The sequence below is a fragment of the Tigriopus californicus genome, chromosome 8, assembly GCF_007210705.1.
Source record: "Tigriopus californicus strain San Diego chromosome 8, Tcal_SD_v2.1, whole genome shotgun sequence".
Taxonomy (NCBI): Eukaryota; Metazoa; Arthropoda; class Copepoda; order Harpacticoida; family Harpacticidae; genus Tigriopus; species Tigriopus californicus.
Genome location: NC_081447.1, coordinates 10,198,823 through 10,220,181, shown reverse-complemented (window position 1 = coordinate 10,220,181; position 21,359 = coordinate 10,198,823). Strand labels below are relative to the sequence as shown.

The following is a 21,359-nucleotide window of genomic DNA, read 5'->3' as shown; positions in this document are numbered from 1 at the left end:
CTCCCTGGACCTTTGTGGGGAAAAGTTTGATAATTAACCTCCCTGAAATCAACGAAATCATGCAACAACACTGATCGTGCGAGACAGTTGATAGAAACTAAAATTTTCAGCACAACAGGGTCGGTTTTGGTTTATCACAAAACCAGGGGTCTTCAGCGATTCTGCTCCTTACTTGGTTTCGCCTTCCGATGAGCGTGACTAAACAACCCTTCAAAATGAGGCGGAGAAAGAGAGAGAAAAGGGAAGAGGAGAGGGAGCCCGCCTTTCCAATCTCACTCTTGTTGTCCTCGATGTCATGAGCTAACATTAGCAAACGGATCACAGCCACCTAACATCGGATTGCGACCAAAGCTCATGAGTGACTGATCCTCATGACACGGGCGAAGTGAGTGGTGGAAGGTGGAAGGCATTAGATTGGGATGGGGGTCAATTAGGGATCGTAAATGTGTATGTATGTATGTACGTATGTAGAAAGCTTTTTCACTGCCGCCGTCGTGTCCCAGAAGAGTTGTAAATGGACCTTTGTTTTTGGTCGTAAAAGCTTTGGCAAGAATTAGTTCAATGGTCAGACACCAGGAGCACACTGGTGTTTGGAACATGTCGTTCTACACTTGATTCCTTCTTTGATTTGGAAACAGCGGATGGAAAACGATGCGCAAGGGATTTCATACTGAGTCTATGGGGTCCATGAGAATCTAGCCAAGTATCTTTCTGACAAAGATTGTTGTCTTTTTCTCCGGGACATTCTCATCTCATTTTCGTAATGTGATTGTCAAACAATCCAGATAACTTCCTGTTTTCCATATCCAAACGGCATTACGTCTACTTTATGGGGAAAACATTTTCTGTTGATATGTCAAAGCTTTGACAAAAATACATCTAACTTTCAATGCCAGGAGAAAATTGAATAATTTTCATGAACTCCTTGTAACTTGCATTTTTTTTCAGTCCAGGGTTTTTTTTCGTTGATCGTTTTAAGTGAAATTCGGATGGAATAACGACTAACAATTTGCAAAAAACATACAGACAAACTTGTCAAAGCATAGGCACGGGGCCAGTCCTGAAGGGTTGTAATGGCTTTTTTTGCCTTCCATATCAAGCAATAAGTAGATGAAAAGGAAACTTCTGTCACAATAACTTCTGGCGCCGTAATTTGAACCCTCTAAACATGGGGAGAAGATTCTTGGCTTGTTCGCACCGCCTTTCAGACTGATCGGCTAGATCAAAACTTTGTACATCTTTAATATGGCATAATAACAGGAAAACTGAGTTCAGCAAAAGCATATCAATTGTCAAAGTGAAACTATTACACAACAATTTCGTTTTTAATATTATATTTCATCACATCATAGAGATAACATTACATTGTTTTGAATGATAGTGGGCCAATTCTTCCCAAATTAACCAAGCATATTCAAAGCCATAAAATATGACACCTCGTTAAGATTGTTCCATTTTTTGAAGGAGAAGACCTTATTCCCAACCTTTAACATAGACTATAACCAGAAAAAGGATATGATAATATTATTTTAATGTTTCTTTAAATCTGCAAATCTACTTCGATCGTTCCCAAAATGAAACATTTTATCAATCAAAACACTCATTTTTGAAAGTGAAATTATTTTCTCCCCTATCCATTAAAATCTAATGCAGCTAGAATGCATTGCATATTTCATTGTCCAAGACCTTATCATTTGCTTGCTCACTCACAGTTGATATGCTACAATATCGGTCCTCATGCTTGATATCTTATTGATATTGGCATGGCACGCAAGAAGAAATCGAACATCTCGGTGCTTGCGGTTCTAAGATCGAAATGAAGCCAAGCCAAGACCAACCCAACCTATATGACTAGGGTCAGTAGTACCTGATTGAGCTGATTGCTTGAGGTTTCAAATGTAAATGTGCACAGAAACCCTTGTGGGGTATACAAAGAACTCGAAGAACATTTGGCTCAGTGATAAATGCTGTTACCAAGCACTAGGAGAATTCGTGTCTTACAGTTGACCACCAAAATAGTCATGTTTTTGGGTTCAAAAATATGACTAATGAAGTGAGTCTCAAAGTCATGAAAGCGATCTCCTCAAATGCATTTGTGAGTTAACGAAATATCAATCGACTACGTCATCAATCGTTCTCTCCTCTAAGAAAAGAAAGGGCCAATAACTTCAACGCTAGATTTACCACAGTTTTTTTGAGTTCCATTCACTAGTGGTAAAGGGTTGGTTTCTTCTTGATCAACCATGACCGAAATGAGCTTGAAGCAGAAATAACCAGTTAAGAGCTCAGTAAGGTCTTACGAAAACCTGCGATGCCAAAACAAATATTCGCCTTGGTCGTACTCTTTGGGCTTACTCACAATTCCCAATGCCTTGCGAGTTGCGAGTTACTCCCCAAAGAATTGGAGCTGATCCTTTTTTTCTGCATTCAGTACCAAGGTTTATGAGGGTAATTGAACAAAGGCTCAATGGTCCAAAAAAAGCAAACGAGACCTCGCCTCACCATTGTTGTACTCTTGACACTTCGACCAACCAACAAAGCTTGCTAGGATCGAAGTTAGGGTGTCATGTCATGGTGAATGAAGATGTCGAGTACTTGCTTACAAATCCTTTAGTTTTGGTCCTTATTTTTCCGTCCATGTCTTCGTGCATGGACAGAATGATTTCTCACGGAAGAACAAGTTCCCAAGGCCCTGATCAAATTGTCCGCCAAAGGAAGTTCGTCAGAGTGAGTAAAAAAGTGCATCATACCATTGATTATAAATCGATCTCACAACAAAATGGGGCTCTAATGCTCGGGTATATCCAGGAACAGTTCTAATTTTGGAACTGGACCCGGAGAGGCAAGTGGAAAAGGGGTTAGTAGACTCGGGTCTTGCTAAGAGAGCGGTTCTCCTTTGGTGCCATATCCGCATTCCTTTCTTACAGAAAGAATTCAAGCCCATGTCCAATAAACTCAGTTCCCGAAACGCTTCCAATCAGTCCACGAGGCGAAAGAAGCCCGTCAAGAATGCCAAGAATGTCGGAGGTCGGAAGACCCCGGGATCCCTTCAAGTTGCTGAGGTGATTGTGGATAAGAAACTGGACGAGCATATCGCCACTTTGAGTGTGAAGTCCACCATGCCAGAGAAGGAGATTCGGGAGCGTTACAAGCAGTTTGTGGTGGATGTTCCCGGCCAAAGGTTGACCAAAGAGCGGTTCATTGAATTGTCCGGGGAAGCACTCGGAGAGGAGGCTCAATCTATCGCTGATGCCATTTTTAAGGTCAGTGTTTAAGAGGAGATAGAGACGTATGCTTCATACCTTTCAATCTTTAGTCCAGTTTCAAAATCGATCATCATGCAACGAGCGTCTTAGATCGAGTATGTTTTAACAAAGACTAGACTTTTTTGGCGCATGAACAAGTTTTGTTTGGAGCCGAAGTGGATTTGAGACTCGTCGCTCGAAGGGAAATGTTTGATCCATTCTCAACAGTCGCTTGGTTTCGTCATGGCCAATGTTCCATTGAATTGGGATTAGGATTACCTTTGGGAGGCCAACCAACCCTATGCAGAATTCGAAAACGAAACCATGGACAAAACTTGAAGTTGGGTTATCTGTCTCAATTTCTAGGTGTTTGACGAAAACAAGTCTGGGGATTTGGACTTTGTCGAGTACATGATGGCTGTTAACTCCACTCAACTAGAAACGCCCGAAGATAAACTGCAATGGATCTTCAAGATGTATGATAAGGTGAGGCCTATTCCATTTGATTCAACTGATTTCTATCTGAAAATAGTCAAAAGAGACTAATTTACCATGGAGAGGGCAATGGACCCTCTAGCAGAACTTTTGGTTTGTAGTACTCTCTACCCACTAACAAAGAAAGAAGGCTTAGAAATCACTTAGAAAAGGGTTTAAACGAGGGCATACAACCTAAAGGCCATTGACACTAGTACTGGACAGAGTCCAGACTCGAATTTGAAGAAATTTACCCGACTCGTGACGCAGCAATTTTCATTTTTTGATTGGATATCTTCAAATAACCTTCATTTTGCACAAATAGAAGTCATCACCTGGATCTCGATTGATGTCAGACCTTGATTCACCATGATTTTGTTTGGCAGTGGTCCATCCTATCTTTATTTAAATCACCCATCGTCGTGAAGAGAAAAAAAACGAAAAGAAATTTTGCCACACTAGAGTCCATTACTGGACTCAAGTCCGAACTGGGCGAGTCGTGCAAAAAGTTACAGATTGAAAGGATAGGACTTCCGTTAGCCGGACCTTTGCAGGACTCGCTCTATCACCAATTGGTAATGGGCAAATTCATCAGGTCAATGACAATAAGCTTAAATTACCTAGATCAGAAGATTTGTTCACTCTGTTCAATCTGCTTGGGCCAGAAGTTTGGAGGGTAGTAGATGTTTTTTCTATGGCCTTGTCACAATCTGGCTAGTTCGAGATGAACGCGTAAAATCTTACTTGAACCTCTTTACAAAGTTGCGTGATGTGGGGTCGTATATTCGCCGATCCGTCATCATCACAACTTGATGAAGGAAATTTGCCAAAAAATCACCCCTCCATAGCTCGAATAGAAGAAATATGGCCAAGATTGTGAATACGATGATTGCAACAACTGGGTCCGATTCAATCCCGGTAATTGAATGTCGTTTCCTGCGATCTGAGCCAAAGATGGGCTTCTTAAAAATGTGAAGGCGGCCCATCATTACACAACTTGAAAGAGAGTTCGAGTGGGATTTCACTAATTACTGCAACCATCTATAACAAACCAATTGTGTTACTCTTCTTCCCAGTGGATATTCAGCATGCACATTATGGTAGCTCTATGCACTAATTACTCATTTGCAGTTTGTCTAATCCATTGTTGTTCACGAATGATTGAGAATTGGACATGCTCAAGTAAAACAACCACAAAATACATCAAATCATTACAGGACTGTTCGGGCAATATCGAGACGGAAGAGTTGGTCCACATGTTCCAGACGTTGTTTGACATGTCAGATGTGAAGATCGATGCCACTCAAATGACCATGCTCACCAATGATGTAATGCAGACCCTGGACGAGGACGGGAATGGCCTCATTGACATGCACGAGTTTGTGAGCGGAAGCATGAAAACGCCGTTCATTTACAACATCTTGTGCCCGAAATAAAGTCCGCTGTTTTTCCTTCATTTCCACTACAAAACGTGCATGCCCTGTTTCCTTCGTGACCTTTGTGTACGTTTGTGTTATTTGTCCATTCCTTGTCAGATCTTTTGCTCAATAAAAACTTCTTGTTCAATCTTGACATTTACTTATTTCGCTCGGTTGCTGGATGGACGAAGACTATCTCACTGAACTGTGCCGCCATTCCTAGGGTGACATTTAATCAAAGCCTAATCTCAATCTCAAGGATGTGTTGTGCCCGAGAAATATGCCTTCATTCTAGAGCAGATTCTAAAAAAAACGAGGGATGGAAGTTTGTTGATAATGCAATAAGTTATTCCCAACAATTTCCTCCTAATTTGTAGGATTATAAAAATGTGCATTTCTTTTGGCATTTTTCATTTGTCTAGCTATTAGATCTGATGACCGCCAAGTGCTTTGAGACCAAGGTCCGTGGAATTTGGCATGAGTAAAGGCCCAATTATCGGCATATAACGCACTTAATGCCTAACGAAAAGATTTCTGTAATAGGCAGGCCTATCAAGGAGAGTAATTCCAAAGATTTTGAGGCTCATCCGTTGCACAATTTCCTGATAACTTACAACCTCACATGAATTCCCTCGAGGCCCATGAATGGGCTGGGGCTTACTGACCTACAATAAGTTCGTAGATCTACTTTTATTGACAACATTTTTGATGACAACCTGGCATTTTCTAAGAGGGGCCTACGTTTCATACAAACTCTAAAAGTCATATCATGACGCATGTCCTCGTCCTACGTTACAAGTTACTTTCGTTGCAATTTCCTAGTAGAAGCCGAGCCGAGAAAGTATTTTCCATAATCAGGACCCACGGCTCAAAACGGACCAAGTTCTTGCAACCCACATGATTTGGCCGTTAAGGACCGAACGTACATAAAACATCCAGACATTAAGACGTGCATGGACCGATCGTCGAATTACGGCTTAGTTTGTTTCCGGTTTAGATGCGTCTGGCACGTCTGGCACATGTCAAGACATGGAGCCGTCGAAGGGAAAGCGGGAGAGTAATTCTATGCATTTCCAGCCATTTTTTGACCCTAACACAGATCATTGGCTGGTCTCTAAACGCATGAAAATATAACGACAAGGCACTGAGGAAGATGGTGTTTTGTCACTGAATGTCTGCGTATTTTCCGACACATGACTACTACAACTGGGCTGGCTTTTAGTGGACGTAAGTATTCTTCACCCACCGAGCAAAAGGACTGATCATCAGAGAAACGTATTGACATACAAAACCCGTCAATTAATTGGTGGTGAAAGGGTCGGAGAGCTTAACCTTTCCCCGGCCAGCGAAGCACTCTGTACGGCTTTTCCGCTTGGCAGTCTCTCAGACTGCGGCGGATTGGTTCTCCGCCTGTGAGTGTAGAGAAAAGTCGGGGCAGAGAATCGAACCGAAGACCTCGCCCATGCCTAGAATTTGCACTAACAATGACACCACGTCCAATTTCTTCTTCTAAAGTGGTCTGCATACCAAAAGACTCACAAATGGCTTATATTTATCGTACTCCTCGTTACTTAACCATAGAGTGAGAAAAATTTTAAGCCTGCTTTCTACGCCACCAATATCTCATAATCTATAATTATCAGCATAAATGGCAACAATGACAGTACTAGCTACTCGATTTTGTTTCCTTTATTTTCAAGTTAAATTCATTCCGGTAAGTCTCACTCATGAGCACTCTACGTACTTTATTCTCACTCATCGGGCAGAGAAGACTATTTTCTTTCTTCACAACTAACGGTATGGACTGGCAATCATGAATCACAGAACTTACTTCGAAAAAGGTGTATGTAGAGCTGGAACATGGGATCAAAGGGATAATAATGGATTCATAGAGATTGAACAACAATATCTTGATCCAGAAAGTTCCCTCTTCTAGCTTTCTCTGTGCTGACCAAAACACGGAGCAAACAAAAAGCAAGAGAAAGATCAGGCTAGCCAAAAGAGCTTCTTTACGACCATTTGATCTGATTCCGTCGATACTGATTGCTAAATCATGGCACTGGCTCACACCCAAATCAACTTGAAAGCCTTAAAATGGCCTTTTCTGCTTCGAATCCATTTTTTCAAGTGTTTAGCATGATAACAATTCTTCACATCAAGTTGTCAACGACTCATTTTGACCTTTGCTGTTCAACTGACGGATGATAGATTCGGCATGCCTGTTGTACATTAGCCCGTTCCCCTTGGTTGGTCACATTCCCCGTCCTCCTTCCTCGTCCTCGGTCTAGCCATACGCCTAACTTACAAACGTAAGTACGTGTGTATGGCATTATATGCTCGTATCCTCTCTCTCTAGGACTTTTATGTGCGGATCTCGGGAACGTGCGAAAGTAATATACATACAGGACAATTCAGGTGCCCTCTACCCCCAATCGTCATGATGAGAGTGAATATGGGTTGTGGGAATCGTTTTCTGCCCCTGATTGGATTTGGATTCTAGCCATGGCGTGGCCTTCCAACCTCAGTGAAACCGTCAGCCCTGGTCATTTTTGTGTCCACAAGTGGTGTGTTTGTGGAGGAGCGCCCAGCTCTTATCAAGTCAACCTCAATCCCCTCCTCGATGAACAATATCAACAATATCAAGAGTAACAACAGTAACAACAATAACAGCCACCTCGACACGTCATTCCAGGTGTATTGAATGCATCATCACCCACATCACAGTCAGACGAGCTCCCCTCCTCCCCCCCAAGCGCCTCCGCCCCAATCGGCGCCATTCCATCCCCGATCGTCGTTAAGGCGGGTCGGGTCCAAGATGATGAAGAACTCGCCTCTGTTCATCCGGAAGTTCAAGCGCCACAGCGAGCGCAAGTCCTCGTCCTCCCAGGATCACGATGCCGAGCCCATCAGCGATGACGAGGACGGGGAGGACGCCATCATGCCGCCCTCCAATAGCGGCACGCCCAGCCGGAGTCCGTCCTTTCGGAGCCAAACCGGGGGCTCGCTGGGCTCACGGAGTCGGAGTGGCAGTTGTTCCAATGGCGTGGTGGGGCCCATAAATTTAGCTGTCCCCCGGGATTCGCAGAGTTTCGAGTTGCGCCGCACCTTGGACAACTTGAACGATGTGGGACAGTTACGGGTGCGGCTGGTCCGGGCGGAAGGGTTATATGCCGCGGATTTCGGGGGGAAAAGCGACCCGTTCGCCGTGATTCGGTTGGGTCAGGGGAGCAAATACGAGTCCAAGACTATTCCCAAGACCCTCAATCCGGAGTGGAATGAGGAGTACTTCTTTAATGTCACGGATATCAGTGATATGCTGTACGTGCGGATCTATGATCGGGATCGATTCCATGATCCGGAATATCTGGGCGGGGTAGTGATTCCGCTCCTGAAGATCCCTCGCAGTCCGTTGGAGCAAGTGTTTGCCCTCAAGGATAAAAAGTTCGATAAGAGAGCCCGGGGTAATCATCCCCGAGTTACTTTGCGATTTGAAATTCAATGGAATAAGGTCAGGGCCGCCGTGAAAGCCATCGAGGATCACGAGGTCACGCCGCAAGATCCATTCAGTCGGCTGTTATTCGTGGCCAATGTGCAACGATTGCGGAAGGTGCTTAATTTCTGTGAGCGGGTCAATGACTTCTTGACCAGTTGCTTCGAATGGGAAAATCCGTGGCGAAGTGTCAAGGCCTTCCTATTCTTTGAGTTCATGGCTTACTTCTTCGAGCCGTACCTGTTGCCCATAATCATTCTGGTGTTTGTCTTCGCTTATCCCATCTATGCCGATGATGCCATGCTCGAGGAATGGTTCGATTCCCGCGATGCACTTAGTACCCCAACGGGCGAGGAACCGGATTCGGATGACGAGAAAGAGGGCAACAAAACCATAGCGGAGAAGCTGAAAACCGTGCAAGAAGTCTCGGCCTTTGTCCAGAACAACCTGGGCCTTCTGGCCTCAACGGCTGAGCGTCTCAAGAACCTCATGAATTTCTCCGTTCCTTATTTCTCATGGACAGCCGTGGCCTTCCTGGTTTTCTCGGCTATCGTCTTCTACATGTTTCCCCTGAGAGTTTTAGTCATGCTGTGGGGCGTCAACAAGTTTTCAAAAAAGCTCATCAATCCGAATTACGAGACGAGTAGCGAGTTTGTCAGCTTTTTAGCCCGGGTGCCCGATGACCCAACTCTGCATAAGAGTAAGATCCTCTCCATTTATGACCCAGTTCTATTGAAGATCGAAGAGGAGGAACGCACCAAGAAGAAGGTCGTGTCCAACCTGGCTAAACGCGTGTCGTCTCTCTTCACCAAAAGCGAACCCACCAGCAATCCTTTGAAGCAACAAGCCAGCTTTAAAAGTGACACAGTTGTCAAACTCAAGTCAGATCAAGACGAGGCCAAGCCCGTCGCTGATGAAAGTAATCCCAATGCACCTATCCGAAGTGATAGCATCTGAATTGAGATTTACAAATTTGTCCGTGATACATACTTAGAAGAAGTACCTTCGTGATTTAAGCTCTCGAGTTATGATTCCGTCATCCATGGAGGAATGTGCCAAAGATAACTAGAAGCGCCCCTTGGGGCTTGGTTGTCGTGCCTCCGTTGCAAATTCTTACTGCTTTATAACCATGTTGACACATACATATGTTGTTGCCATTGTTATCATCAATGTTCTTCCTTGTTTGTCCAACGTTATGATTATACGGTAATTAACTTTTTCATCCATTTTGCTGTTCCTGCGGCTTCTATGATTATTCATTATACACCAAATTACTTCTCAAATTGCCTCATTTATTCCTTCATTCATCATCTGAAGCACGAAAGAATTGTTTACTTCAATTGATTGGAGCACTGTCATATCCGGGGGACCTAGCTTCTTTACATTTACGGATGCCACAAAAGCCCAAGACCAGAACCAAGAATCCCGTACAAGCCGATCCCACGACGATAACCAAAAACGGAATTCCCGTCCCGGTCCTCAAGGTCCCTTGGGAAGAAGTGGACAAGCTCAATGCTGAAATGTTAGGCAAAACAAAACGGGGGTTAGTGTGATGGGCCCTGGCTTAAACCATTGAATTGATTCAGTGATTTAGGTCTTCAATCATTGCTCATCTGTCAATAGCATTTGTTACCTTCCATCAACATCTTATTCTTGGCCCACATCATTTTCCGCCAATCAGGCCCTGGCATAAATTGAACCACCAACAAAGGCTTGCATCCACATTCCATTTGACCTCGAGCGAGATATCTTCCCTTATCAAAGAGCCCCAATATGGGTTCGCCTCCAGATTGATGAACGCTTCCTATTCCTTTGTAGTGGTAACTGTCCCAGAACTTCTCCATCACGTTTGGGGTGGTCCAATGATGGGTAGCATTGAGGGGGATTCGCATGACATTCAATGAGAAAGTGTTTTCACGTCTTTTACTGCACTGACCACAAGGACCCCTAATAAAAAGTGCACAAAAATGAATCAATGGCAATGATGGCTATCATTAATTTGAAATACCAACAACAATTGACATGACAACTGACGAAAATAGGTCACATTTTCATAAGAAGATATACCCTAAACTCCAAAATTTACAGGGGATGAAATAATGCTTTTCTGCGGTATTCCTTACCGCTACTGGGAATGGAATTCCCAACACTTCGATACGAAAAATTTATTCATTTTAATTAACTTTATTTTCATATATTATTTGACCGACCAACAACTAACTTTATAAGAAACGAGTTTTTGATTTATGTATCTGGTCCAGAGTTTCAGCATTGGACATGGATTTCTGAAAACGTGGACTGTGAAGCGAAAATTTCGTATCTCCTGAACCATTCACTTCATTCAAAATTTGGTCTTCATATGATCACAAGATTTTGTCATATAGATAAACTTGGCCAAACTTGGCCCAAAAATCATGGTTAAGTCACTTAGAAGATGTGGTCAAAGTTAGGTTATATTCGTTACATTAAATTTAAAATTTTCGGCCTGATCTTGGTGAGTTTCAGAAGTTTTTGACAACAGAACAACAACCAGCTGGTGTAGCCGAGCGGTCTAAGAGGCAGCGATACCAAGGCAAGAATCCTCTCCCCAGGTGTCGTGGGTTCAAACCCCGGCGCCGGAAGTAAACCATAACCAACAACTGGCTCTACCAGTAACTGAGCTACAATAAACCTGCCTTTTTTGAGGAGTTCTAAATTTCTGATTTGATTGTTATAATAAACAAAAAATGACTTGGAGTTACTCTCACCAAGATCAGGCCGATTTGGCAGTAAGCCCGTTTGCAGTTCATATCGCTAGAAGTTCTAGCATTCGATACGTATGCAATAAAAGGTGTGTATTTTGCCCTCCAATAACATTACTAAACTGCCGGTTTCAATTGATGCATCAGTTAAAAAAAATTAACAAAAAGTAAAATTGGTCTAGCTCCGTCATTGTCCACTCCTTTAGTAAAATGTCTCTTTACCTTGTCAGCTATCAAACACACTTGGTCAAGAATGAAATGTAACAAGAGCTTAGCTCTAAAGTACAATTGAGATACAAAATATTTCAAACATGGGTAAGGCATTCAGATCACCAGTTTCATAGGATATTGAAAATCTAATAGGGCATGTGAAGCAAAGGAAATTCGAGAAAGATGTACTGAGGCAACACTGATTTTTAGCATTTTGAGGAGGGAGAAATAAGACAAACATTGTAGCCAACCTTCACTCGCACTCGCTTCAAAATTTTTGTTTTATACCCCAACAAAAACCAAGACACACGTGTATTCCATCCGTTGATAGATTAATTTGATTTTTCATACTATGTATTTTGTCATTCGCTCTATGTGTGTTGAGTTGGAAATCAATAAATGATGAACATCTTTATATGAACTAGAATGTCTAAAAGAGGGCACCAGGTAGGATGTGAATAGACAAACAGTTACTGAGGTCATTTTCCCTTGCGATGACGTCATTATCCAAGGTGCAAAATAAAATTCTAGGCCACAAACCGGGCTTTCTTGCTATTTGTCACCTTTTCTACTTGATTTTCCAATTAAGAAAAATGGGGCAAATTTGTGTAACTCGTTGTGATTCATCAGTTATAATGCGTTAAACAGATTTTGTTTTTTCAAATTCACATTGGAAAACTTTTACTTTCAGGGTCAATTTCCTGAAGGGTGTGAATAACAATGAGAGGAAATGTATTTTTTTTAAATAAGTTAATTCACATGGTCCTTATCCCTTCCTTCACTTTACATATCTTGTGCCAATATTCAAAGTTGTTCTTGCCATGATGCACTTCTTTTCATAGGATATTTAAGCCAAAGAGCTTTCAAGTCAAATATATTTGACTAATTCAAACTTATCTGATGAAAACTAAAACAGATCAGCAGGACTGAGTTTCTTTGCTTCTTTGTCTGTTTGTCATTTTGGCGACTCTTCCTTGCCACTTTGGGACTTAAAACGGTTGTGTTATTGGCCAGTAAGAAACATCCTTAATGCTTCACCTGCTTCAATGTCCCACTAAAACTGTTTGTGGCATTTGGTGAAATCTCCCAGCCTTAGAGGTAAAAATGAATCTCTTGCAAGTTATCTGTGTGTAAAGCGCACAAAGTTTGCAACATTGTACTGCATTAACACTTCTTTTCGTCATTGGTGATTTGTCTTGTCAGGGCAAAGTTTATGGTTATTTACAAAAAAATAGAAATCGTGGTAATGTTTAAGCAAAAATGTCCCAAATAATAGATAAATATTGCTCTACAACAACATATATTTCAATCGTAATTTACAATTCTTTGGGTCATTAATGTTCACATTCATATTTCTTGCTTAAAGAATTGCTAGGTTTTTATGCCCTATTACTGACAAAAACAAACAAACAACAAGTACAACATTTTTTTCTATTTAAAAACCAAATGTTATCTCAAACAAAAACAGATATTTGGATTATCCAAATATATTTTTTTTGGTCTGGAAACGTCAGTTTCCGCCATCAGAGAAAGAGTATCACATTCCATCAATACATTTAAAATGCTTTAATTCAAACCTTGATCAAAGAGCGCTCATGGCTCACCATTCTTAATATTTAGCAACTTGGTTTGAATTTGAGAGCTGACAAGATGGTTTAAGGCTTTTATCTGAGAAAAGTGCTTATGGTTTCATTTGGTTATCTGCTTTCCAAAATATTGAGTTAGTTATTTGTCAGCCTCAGACAAAAAGTTGATACACAATCGAGGTATTCCTGATAAATATGATGTATATCTAAATTGTAGATGGTACTTCCAAATTTTGATTAGAAATTCCAAATGCAACCCATGTGCCATGAAATGGCTCTCTTCTAGCAAACAACATAAAACTGGTTTGTGCAAGCAGAGCAACTCATGAACTTCTAAAAATATGGATTGTGAACGGGCTTCCCACCAAAATTGGCCTGCCCTTGGTCAGATTAATATTCTGGGCCACTTTTCCCAATATACTAGTAAAAGAAGAAATTTAGATCTCCTCAATGACAGGCAAGTAATTCTCCCATTATCTAGTAGAGTGAGTTGTTTCAAAAGTTTATTGTCAAAAAAGTGAAGTTGAATTGTCAAAAGTTCATCTATTTTACAATATCTTGCGATCCTATGGAGTGCTAATTTTGAATGAAGTGAGTGGTTCAGGAGATACGAAATTTTCATTTCCGTTGACAGTCCACATTTGTAGAAATCCGTACACAAAACCATTTGTTAGTCTAGTGTTTGGGCTACCTTTTGAGTGGATCAAATAAGTGTAATTTTTATTCAGTTGGTAGAAACATTCAAAGGAAACGAAAGGGATAAATCGCATTTTATTCAGGCTGACAACCAGAGATGTCAGGATGACATAGACTGCTTATTTTGACATAGAGTAAAAGTTTAAGAGAGATACATACAATAACCGGTTTGCTTGTCCATGTTGTCCAGATCGTCCAAATATTTTATTGAACTTTTGATTGTGAGCTTTTTTCATCTCGAAATACAAAAAGAATGAATTGCAGGGGTGATTTTTGTTTCCTTGTTCCAGAGTGATAATTCAGATTGTGTATATTCTGTGAAGTCTGTCTAGCCTGTCTGGACTGTCCAAAATTTCGAATGTTGTTGTTTTGTTCCAAATGCATTAGTTAGTACCTCACCCCTTGGGATAACCGCAGGCTCACCAACTTATTCTGTTAAAAGCCATGAACTCAAATCAATACCACAGGTCACGTGGAACACAAAAGCCAAATTATTAAAGCAACAAACCCCAGGCCATAAGGTACGGCAAATGGAATGCTCAACCTTTTCGCTATCTTTGCAAGTATTCAATTTCTGACGTTTACCACATCACAAAAAAACCAGCCCCAAAAATATCGTTTAACCTCTCGAAAGAGTTGAAATCCGTTCGAGATTTGGAATTTGGTTTAAATTGTTGCCTATTGTCCTTACCTATAAGGTACGTAATAGGTAATGGTAAACCTGGTTCCCAATTTATCGTTCAAAATGGGAGATCCATTTTCTTGAAATATTTGCCACGAGACGGTTCCACATATTCCATGATGTGCGTATCCCCCATTATCCACCACCATGTATTCGGATGAACCAGGTTCAACGGTTAAAAGTGTATTTCTCTATTGCAAAAAAGGTCTGATTAGAATCCCACGTATTAGCTTTGCGTCTCATGTAATCAATCGTCACATTACTCAAGTGCGCACCTGGTGGTTGTAAGAACATGCGTGAGTCCCCGAAGTCCGTGGATCCCCCAAGCGATACTTTGAATAGTTCTCAATGAGAATACCAATTGCCACAGTTTTAGACGGGTTGAGATAAAATACGTCTAAATGCTCTCTGGGTGTGTCGGCGGGCATTACCAAACCATTCCCAAGGTCGGTAGGACGAAGAATTTCTGGTAAGGAGAGGTACTGCTGACTGATGTTCACTACCCTGGCCACGAATTCTTCATGCCATGTTACATCGGCGCCGTTTTTAAAGGGTACTCGGTGATCCGTATATGGGGAAGACGCCCGTAGTTTACTCACGATGCTTAAAGCAATAACACAAGAGGTGATAAATTTGACCATGCTTTTATTGAAGCTCTGATGTGGTTAACCTTCCTTGCTTTGATGAATGGTGCTTTTTACAGTCATCATGAAAGCGGAAGTTCAATATAGTGAGAGACTATGATAAGGGCACAATACCTTCTTTCATTGGCTTTCAAGCTGTCAAAAGATAACGAATTCCCCCATTCTCCTTATATGACTCAATCCAACGAGAGGATCAACATACTTGGGTATTTGCAACGGTTGGCCCTGAACCACCACTCCAATGGTTCATGGCCCGTCCTAGTGATTACATTCGTTAGTGTCTTTATATTTGGGTTTGGATTGTCACAGGCTTTAATAAACCAAACAAGCAAAATAACCTTCTAGTACTATTAAATGAAACATTGCATTTTGTCTTTTCTTAATTGTTATCTTTTTATGATATTTTGTCTAACAACGAATTTGAGTTGGCAGAAAATTACCCGTATACTATGTAGGAATGTATTTGGAATGCCAGCTAAAAATTTGTCCAAGTCAAATATGAAAGATGTTACTGGATCAACAACATCAACGTCCTCTACTATAAGAATATTAGAGGGAAGTACATTAAAGAATGAACAGGCCCGAGAGAGAAGAGATGAGGAATTCATTGTTCGAATTATCGTGGTCGGTCAAAAATGAGAAGGTACTGAATTCTCCCGTTGCTGTAGATTTCGAAACTCTTAAAAAGTCTCTCGAAATGATATGATATGAATTCAATCATCTAAAAACTGAAATGTTGTTTATTCGATATGTGGAGAACCTAAAAAATGTCATCCACAGAAATGTGAACAGATTTAACAATTATGTTTTGTATTATGATTGCAAATGCAACTTATATCAATGAACTTCGGCTGGACCATTTCTTTTGAATTTTCAAACCTTGAGGGAAATAAGTAGCTCCCTAGTAACTATAGACCGACTTATCTTTCCCTTTGAATATTGCAAAAGAGTTTGAGAAGGTCTAAAGTTCAAACTAAGTAGTAAAATCTCTTAAAGTCCACCTTTCTTCGTGATGCCTTGGGATCCTTCATTGTTTAATTTGCTTCCCTCAAATATTCGTAGGGAGTATGTAGCTGTTGATCCAATAACGACCTTTAAGTTAGACTAGGACAATTTTTGATCAAAATTCCACATCTTTGTAAGGGACTTCAATTTTCCAGCTAGCGTTGTAGAGTGGGAGGTTAGTCCTGATGGGTACATTCCCATTTCGAAATCGACATCTCAGCCGTTCGAAAAGCTGGAAAAGTTTGCGATCTTGCGCAACTTCTCTCAGTTTGTTGGCGTAGCCACTAGAGAGAATAGCGTTCTCGACTTGGTCTTTTCCAATGACCCTGATCTGATCCAGTATGTTCATGTGACACCTACTAATCTGTCAGATCATCATGTTCTTGAGATAGGGTCGACCATTACTCAAAAGCCGGCGTGCTCTAGAGTAAAACCGGCCAAAAAGGTCGGTCTGGCTAAGTTCAAGTTGAAATATGAACATTGGCCGTTGCTTATAGATATATTTGAAGAACTGGACCTGGTTTCAATTCTGAAACAGGAATCCATAGATGCAGCCATTAATAAATTAGTTTCATTTTTAAGGGAGTTTGCTCCAGTCTAGCAATCCCTGAATGTATTCCGAAAGGTGGGACAAGGGCTAAAATTCCAAAATATAGAAAGACTTTGTTCAAAAAGAGTTGCAAACTAGCAAAAAGGCTGAAGAGCACTTCGATTCCAGTAATTGTGGGTAGTCTCCAAAAAAAGTTGGACGTAGTTCAGGGAAAGAATAAGGCCTCCATCGAAATTGACCAGTTACAAACTGAGAGTAAGGTGGTTCAGGAGGTCAGGTCGAATCCGAAGGCATTTTTCTCTTATGCGAACTCCAAGGGAAAAATGAGACACTCCGTTGGGCCTTTTGAGGTTGATGGGGAAGCCGTTAGCAATGTAGAGACTATGGCTAACATGCTTGGAGATCAGTTCTATAGTGTGTTTTCAATCCCACTGAGTTCAGAAGCAACAGCTCATTGCTCTGAAGATGAGTATGTTGGGACTGGCAAGGCTTGTCAAGTTGAGCATTTAGATGATCTTGTAGTCACAGATCAGGATGCTTTAGAGGCCATCAGGACTTGAGACTCTCGAGCTCCCCTGGGCCTGATGGGGTGACATCTCAGTTTCTGATGAGATGCTCACAGGTTCTTGCTCCTGTTTTCTCGTACTTGATGCGTTGCATCTTGGACCAGGGCAAGTTCCCCTCTTCTCTGAAGGTAGCTCATGTGATTCCAATTTTCAAAGGGGGAGATAAGTCACTCCCCAGTAACTATAGGCCGATTTCTCTCACTTCGAATATTGCAAAGGTGTTTGAGAAGATCATGAAGTCTAAACTTGTTGAAATTCTTAAAGTCAATGAAGTCCTTCCTCCTAGCCAGCACGGTTCCGAGCACATTTTAGCACGGTTACCCAACTGATTGAGCATTTCGAGCTGGTCATTGAGGGACTGCAAAGGCATGAGTCAGTTGATGTTGTCTTTCTTGATTGTGCCAAGGCCTTTGATAAAGTAGATCATGGCCTTTTGTTGAATTGACTTCATGACATTGGGATTCAAGGCAAGGTTCTCAATTGGATAAGAAGCTTCATTCATAATAGGAAGCAAACTGTTAAGGTTGAGGGATCCCTTAGTGACATACGTGATGTCAAGTCAGGTGTTCCCCAGGGTTCCATCTTAGGGCCCCTCCTTTTTATAATTTTCGTTGCCCCGCTTCAAACGCTTAGTATTACTGCCAGTCTCTCTTCTTATGCTGACGGTACAAAGTTAGTTTCTGGTAGGAATGGCCAAGACTCCATTAGCCTTGCAAAGGACCTAGAAATAATCTAAAATTGTTGGGGCATTACATCTCTAGTTAGTTTGAGGGAGAAACACTGCTTCTTGAGTTTTTTTCAGGTTCATCGTTTCACCGTCGCATTGCCTATGTCGCTAGCACCGAGATAACGCATCTTTCTTTCCAGAATCTTTAGATAACACTAGCCCTCTGGCTAGTACAATCTCCAGCGACAAAGCTCAACTCAATTTGGTTATCAGTTGCGCTGATTTAACTAGTACTTGACGCTCAAAACTTTTCAGGCGAGTAATATATACTTCTTTGAATGAAAAGTGTGGCATAGAGTTTATATTTTGATTCAAAAATATGACCATAGCTAACTACATATTAAGATCAATTGAGGGCACTGCTGTAGCATCTTTTTGTCTCAGCTGGCACTGTGAGTCAAAAAGTTCTATTTGCAGTCAAGGTAATTAAGGCAACTATGGTACAAATCTGAATCTTTGACACCATGTCCAAATTCTGTGTAGAAGCTCCAAAACAAAAACCCTTTGCAAAACCATGGCTCTCCTCTAGCACGCTTCACAAAAAGGATTTGAGCAATTTGTCTCACTGCTTTTTAACAAATGTTTGCGGGATTATGATGAGGCTGTTTCATCCATAACGTGGAAACACTTAACTGAAACAGAAGGAACCCACCCGGAACCCACTCTCTGTTTCGGCTGACCTCCAGAGACGTCGGCATTACCTCGATTACCTACAGGCGCAATCATGTCGCCCACATTTAATTGCATCTATGGTAGATTGAAGCAAAATTCTGAACGCCTGATATTGCATATTTGTTACATTTCGTTACTTTCAAGATGTGTATCAAAAAAAGGGCAGTCAATTGAATATGTGATTTGCTGTGCAAATGCCTGAATCTTTTACTGACAGGTTACGTGTTTTATGCCCAAAAAAGTCTGTATTTCTATATTCTTGTGTACTTGGGGTGGTGGGGTTGGAGGGGTGAACCTCACCCGGCCAGTGAAGCTAGCCATCACATCGTCCAATTCATTTCCGAAAGGCAGTGTCATAGTCCGTATCAGGTTGGTTCACCGTCTGTGGGCGTGGTTAGCGTCTAAAGGTTTCCTTGAGAAAAGTCAGGGCGGATAATCGAACCAGGGACCTCTCTTTAGCCAAGAAACTGCTCTAACCACTACACCAATGCTCCTCCCGACTTCCCTTGCTCTTTTTAAGGATGTTGATTTATATAGGGTTTTGTTTAGGGCAGAGACTCTTCTTTAGGGTTATGAGAATAAGTCATAAGAAATGTTTTGTTGAAAATATGAATAATGCTATAGGCAAATAGATTTGAGAGCCCTAAGTTCACTCCATAAGCCGAGTGGTTTGTTCTCACAGGGGACCTTGATTAGATTTATGCTATTTAAAATCTATGTCAGGCCGATCCTTGAATAAAACATGAGCGGATGTCAACCACGAAACTCTTCTGACGGGAATAACATGGAACGGGTCCAGAAAAGATTCACAAGGTGGTGGTCTGACTTGAGAGAGGAATCGTATGAATCCAGACTACACCTCTTGGGCCTTGAGTCTCTATCACAACGAAGGGTAGCTATGGACCTGACCACCATGTTCAAAATCAAAACCGGTGCCCTAGCTTCCCCCTTAGTCAAGAAATCCCTCCTCCACAACTTAAACCAGGAAACAGGGAGGGTCCTGAGAAGCAACAGCTCGAAGACCATTCCTCATCAAATTGCCCCCATGAACTCTAGATTGCATGGCTTTTCTGCGAGGACAATCAGAGCCTGGAATCAAGTCCCATTGAACATTAGGAACATAACAACGGTCTCAGCGTTTAAGAACGCCATTCTACCTGAGGCTTCAAAAATCCAATCAGATATCATCATCTAATCAGCCAAAATAATTATTCCATCGTCCTATTTTCGGGCTGGCTGAAAACGATTTAAATGAAATGATGTCAAGATTTAAATATTTTGTATTTAACACCAAAGCATTTAACATTTCCTATTTTACGTAGTTTACATACAACTAGAGAGGTAAATTATCCAATACTCACATACACCTTCTGTAAAGAGTCACCACGTTGTTTTATGCATGTCTGAGTGGAAAATATATACGATACGATAAGACTCAGAGAGCTCGCTCAGTTGTTCCCATGACCGTTCGTTCCTCAATACCAAAAAATAAAGAGAATGCCTGGTTTACTTGGATGTCCAACATTTATAATAGTTGGGTACCATACAGCCACTTGAGTACAAGGCAAGGATCATTCTAAAGACTGATCCATTGTTTGGTTGTAGAGGCCAAGTTTTCCAATTTGCTCTTAATTTTGTGTGTATAATGACGAGAGTAGTGATCGCTGTGAATAAGGAATAATTGAACATGCTTAAAGTGGAATATCACAAAATCTTGATGTCCCTTGACCCCCAGTGTAAGCTGACCTGAAAACATGCTTCTTGAGTACAACTCCTGTCAAGCTTAAGCATTCTTTTTGATTTCTATGACTATGACATTCTTAATTAAGGTCCTGGCAGTGCTAAAAAAGCAAAAAAAATACAAGCAACCGCTCATCTAGTTCTGGCCACATAAGAGTGTCCAATTCGCCAGCAACGCACTTTTTGCCGCTGCCGGTAAGGAAATAATGGAATCACCTAACCTTTCAAGATCATTGCCTTTTGAATGGAGCTGGACTGAACGACTTGATATTAGCTGGATTCTTCGTTGATCAGCTTACCCCTCTCGTCTCACCAGTGAAACGACTGCCACAGTGGTTCAAAAGCCTTTTTGAATTCCAACAGAAATATCCAAGCAAATCTTATTAATTAATAGCCATATGCGCGACAAATTTGAGCCAGTCTTCAATAAATCAATCACGCCAAATAACTTCTTATGGTTTTTGTAAGGAAGAAGACTGTTGAGATGGATATGCGCATTTCTCTCAATACCTCATAAGCTTTTTTTGACCACCGTGGTGAGACGGGTTAGACGAGACGAGCGGAGACGACCGTGTCCAAGAATCCAACTATTGATGTCGATGATGTTCATTGCAAATAGGGTCACATCAAGGGTCAGATAACTGTTAAGTTAACACTCGTCAAGCCAACTTGTACTGTATTCAAGCAAATACCACAACTCCCGACTCAATACGTAAGTCAAGTATTTGAGCAAACAAGTCCGTACAAATAGACGAAGTTCATGAGCAAATAAACATATTTTAGTGCACATTTTGAAAATCAGTTTTTCATATTCTGATGATTTCACATCCTGGTCCTGATATTCTCCTCCCAACTTAAGGTTCTCTCCGCTACATAGATTGCTTATTATGACGTTCTTGCTAATGTTTTCGTA

The 21,359-nt window shown here is 41.3% G+C and overlaps 3 protein-coding genes across 7 annotated transcripts in view; 2 read left to right on the top strand and 1 right to left on the bottom strand.

Annotated features, from left to right (window-relative positions):
- The window catches only part of LOC131885713 (guanylyl cyclase-activating protein 2-like), a 9,085-nt gene extending 3,806 nt beyond the window's left edge, over positions 1-5,279 (top strand). For 3 of the 4 annotated variants that reach the window (XM_059233842.1, XM_059233841.1, XM_059233840.1), the window contains 3 exons: positions 2,928-3,263; positions 3,612-3,731; positions 4,937-5,279. In XM_059233842.1, coding sequence (XP_059089825.1) covers positions 2,928-3,263; positions 3,612-3,731; positions 4,937-5,155 — 675 coding nt within the window. In that variant the 3' untranslated portion in view covers positions 5,156-5,279. Of the gene's footprint in view, positions 1-2,448; positions 2,728-2,927; positions 3,264-3,611; positions 3,732-4,936 lie in introns of those variants that run through there. The other variant, XM_059233839.1, reaches the window with a different exon arrangement.
- Positions 5,280-7,576: 2,297 nt separating this feature from the next.
- LOC131885065 (multiple C2 and transmembrane domain-containing protein 1-like) lies at positions 7,577-9,853 on the top strand (the record flags this gene model as incomplete). The annotated part of the gene is given in 1 exon segment (XM_059232989.1): positions 7,577-9,853. A coding segment is annotated over 1 exon segment (1,746 nt). The 3' UTR covers positions 9,585-9,853.
- A 45-nt stretch (positions 9,854-9,898) lies between these two features.
- Positions 9,899-15,417, bottom strand: LOC131885066 (uncharacterized). 2 transcript variants are annotated; one of them, XM_059232991.1, is made up of 5 exons: positions 15,301-15,417; positions 14,818-15,145; positions 14,552-14,733; positions 10,261-10,574; positions 9,899-10,142 (listed from the first exon to the last, which is right to left on the bottom strand). In XM_059232991.1, exons 2-5 carry the CDS (start codon positions 14,968-14,970, stop codon positions 9,964-9,966), a joined length of 828 nt encoding a protein of 275 aa, XP_059088974.1. In that variant the 5' UTR covers positions 14,971-15,145; positions 15,301-15,417; the 3' UTR covers positions 9,899-9,963. The 2 variants fall into 2 exon arrangements, with proteins under 2 accessions (XP_059088974.1, XP_059088973.1); XM_059232990.1 differs by lacking the exon at positions 15,301-15,417 and having other exon boundaries at positions 14,818-15,261.
- Positions 15,418-21,359: the final 5,942 nt, after the last annotated feature.

Excerpts from the sequence above, each read along its gene's own strand:
- LOC131885066 (XM_059232990.1), bottom strand. The coding sequence starts at position 15,183 with ATGGTCAAATTTATCACCTCTTGTGTTATTGCTTTAAGCATCGTGAGT. Across the intron at positions 10,575-14,551 it reads ACCTATTACGTACCTTATAG|GGGTCCTTGTGGTCAGTGCA; the intron begins GTAAGGACAATA and ends ACTTTTTATTAG. Across the intron at positions 10,143-10,260 it reads GAATAAGATGTTGATGGAAG|CATTGAGCTTGTCCACTTCT; the intron begins GTAACAAATGCT and ends CTAACATTTCAG.